Raw genomic sequence first — 1,194 nt, forward strand, 5'->3', positions numbered from 1 at the left:
TCTTTTATTTCAAAAACCGCAAATGGCAAATCCCCCTCCAAAAAAACCCCCCTACGAAACAACAGTCTAACCGACAGCCATCTCAGGAAAGGCGTAGTGCCACTGAATTTTTGGGTTTTTGGCTAATCCCATGAAATTCTCTCTCCTCTTTCTCTGGCTTTCTCCGTTCCACTGGCCTCGCCTTGCCAGCATGGCCTTCTTTCCTGCTCTTGTAGTACCAACAGTTTTTTCCATGGTTCCATCTTTCTTCCATGGTAGCAGCGATGGCACGTCTTTTGTCTGGCACGGGGGTTCTCATCGGCCCTCGATGGACCAGGGCGGGGCCTGGCCCTCATTCGGGCAATTTATGCTTCCCGGTAGGCTTCCCCATTAAGCATGGCCACCTCGGAGCGCCACTGCTTGCGCCAGCAGGTCTCGGGCGGGTCAAGCCGCCATCTTCCCCTCTTAATCGCGCGAAAGCAGTGCGTTTTTCACTTTGCTGCAACGATGGGGGGGTTTCCTTGTCGGTATGAGAAGTCGAACTGGGTCACTATCTCGCGATGCACTGCACACACTCCCATCAGCATCAACTGAGACATCGACGTATCGTCTATCACGAAGCTGGGCCCCATGTGCTGCAAACGCTGCCGCAACATGTTCATCTCTTGGATGTATTCCGCCATCTTTTGGCCCGGGGCGTACGAGTGAGTGTACAGCTCACGCTTCAAATGCACTGCATACGAGAAGTCTCGCTGGGATTTCTCCGCAGTCAATGTGTCCCACATCTCCTTCGCCGTGCTGCAAATGCACACTTTTTGGGCATCAGCACCTTTTACGCCTCGGATTATAGTCTCCATGGCCAGTCGATTTCGATCATCATATTGACGCTGCAACACCGGATCAAATGCATGACGCATTTCTTCCCCGGTCACCACACTCCATGAGTCTCGCTGCTCAAGATAGAGCTTTAAACTCATCTGGTATACCTCGAAGGTATCGCTAAACTTCGGTGGCTTGCTGCTGCCAAATGGTTTTGACCTTTGAACTACAGGAACCGCCGGTTGCTGCACACCAAGTAGTCCTGGCGACGCTCCAGCCTGCCCCACTACTCCAGCCATTGGTACCCCAACGCGACTTGCATCAGCCAGCGTAACAGTAGGTTGCCCCACCGATACTACCGCTGTTTGCTGTTGGGTCGTCGGAGTCGCACTAGTT

The 1,194-nt window shown here is 53.1% G+C and overlaps 1 protein-coding gene across 1 annotated transcript; it reads right to left on the reverse strand.

Moving 5' to 3' along the window:
• Positions 1-444: 444 nt before the first annotated feature.
• On the reverse strand, positions 445-836 carry PITG_22606 (uncharacterized protein; the record flags this gene model as incomplete). The annotated part of the gene is made up of 2 exons (XM_002909667.1): positions 445-478; positions 523-836. The coding sequence occupies 2 exons, from the start codon at positions 834-836 to the stop codon at positions 445-447; spliced, it is 348 nt and encodes a 115-aa protein (XP_002909713.1).
• Positions 837-1,194: the final 358 nt, after the last annotated feature.

The sequence above is a fragment of the Phytophthora infestans genome, genomic scaffold, assembly GCF_000142945.1.
Source record: "Phytophthora infestans T30-4 supercont1.4300 genomic scaffold, whole genome shotgun sequence".
Taxonomy (NCBI): Eukaryota; Oomycota; class Peronosporomycetes; order Peronosporales; family Peronosporaceae; genus Phytophthora; species Phytophthora infestans.